At 52.8% G+C, this 1,048-nt stretch overlaps 1 protein-coding gene across 1 annotated transcript in view; it reads left to right on the top strand.

Moving 5' to 3' along the window:
* The window catches only part of LOC113211177 (paired box protein Pax-6), a 67,324-nt gene that overhangs the window by 16,326 nt on the left and 49,950 nt on the right, over positions 1–1,048 (top strand). Inside the window, exon 3 of the mRNA XM_052273011.1 lies at positions 485–650. Coding sequence (XP_052128971.1) covers positions 485–650 — 166 coding nt within the window. The remainder of the gene's footprint in view (positions 1–484; positions 651–1,048) is intronic.

The raw sequence follows: 1,048 nt of genomic DNA, 5'->3' as shown, positions 1-1,048 counted from the left end.
ATTTGCATTGCCATTTTTGGCGAAATAAACACATCAAAGCGAATTAACGACCGATGTGACGCCCTTGGCGCAGTTGGCGGAACTGGAGTGCTCTGTCTCTCCCTCTCTCTTTCTGCTGCTCCACCCAATCTTTCATGTGATCATTGCCGAACCGTGCAAAATGAAACGCAACGAATATGATGCGGATGCAAATGCGCTTTTATCGTGGCCGAGTGTGGAGTCGAGGAAACCGTTTGCATCCGCTGATGGTCGCTGCCGTTTGGTCTTGCAGAGAGCGGTCTGTGACCAGCCCCCAGTCATTACCTCGTTGGTCTTTGGTCTGTTGATTATTTTCGGGAGCAGTAGTGGTTTTGTGTGTGAGAGCCTGGGCTCAGGTCAGGCGCGACGTACCCCCGCCGTACCCCGCGCTCCGGCGCGCTCAGGCGCGGGGTGTCTCCGACACGCCTAGACTTGGGAGAGTTAGCAACCCCTCCGTCCATTCCAGGACACAGCGGTGTGAACCAGTTAGGGGGGGTGTTCGTCAGCGGCCGACCCCTGCCAGACCATACCCGGCAGAAGATCGTGGAGCTCGCCCACTCGGGCGCCCGACCTTGCGACATCTCCAGGATACTACAAGTGTCCAACGGCTGCGTCTCCAAGATCCTGGGCAGGTAAGTCTCACGTGTGCGTGTGTGTGTATGTTGTGTCACTCAGGACCTTCTCTCTACTTGGGTCTTGAAATTTATTTCAAGTTAGTTAACTCTAGTTTCAGTTTCAAATAGGGTAAGGAACTTGATTACTTATTACGATCAATCATGAAGTTATTTCCTCCTTCATGTAACTTACTTAATTTGAACTTACGGGGCTTGGGGGCTCGGGTCTGAAACCTTAGAACGTCGCCGAGAAAATGCGTTTCGCTCCACGCTATCTTTTCCCTGGTAATTTTTTCATATCTCTTTTTTACTTCATTCCACCCTCCATCAACCCTGTCATCGCAATTCGGGGGTAGAAAGAATGCGTGTTGGGAGGGCAGCAGGCGAAGGCGGTGGTGGCGGTGGGAGGCGGCCGA

Source organism: Frankliniella occidentalis, unplaced genomic scaffold, assembly GCF_000697945.3.
Source record: "Frankliniella occidentalis isolate FOCC.00 unplaced genomic scaffold, Focc_3.1 Scaffold238, whole genome shotgun sequence".
NCBI lineage: Eukaryota > Metazoa > Arthropoda > Insecta > Thysanoptera > Thripidae > Frankliniella > Frankliniella occidentalis.
The sequence above is the reverse complement of the archived record's forward strand: the minus strand, read 5'-3'. Positions and strand labels throughout refer to the sequence as shown.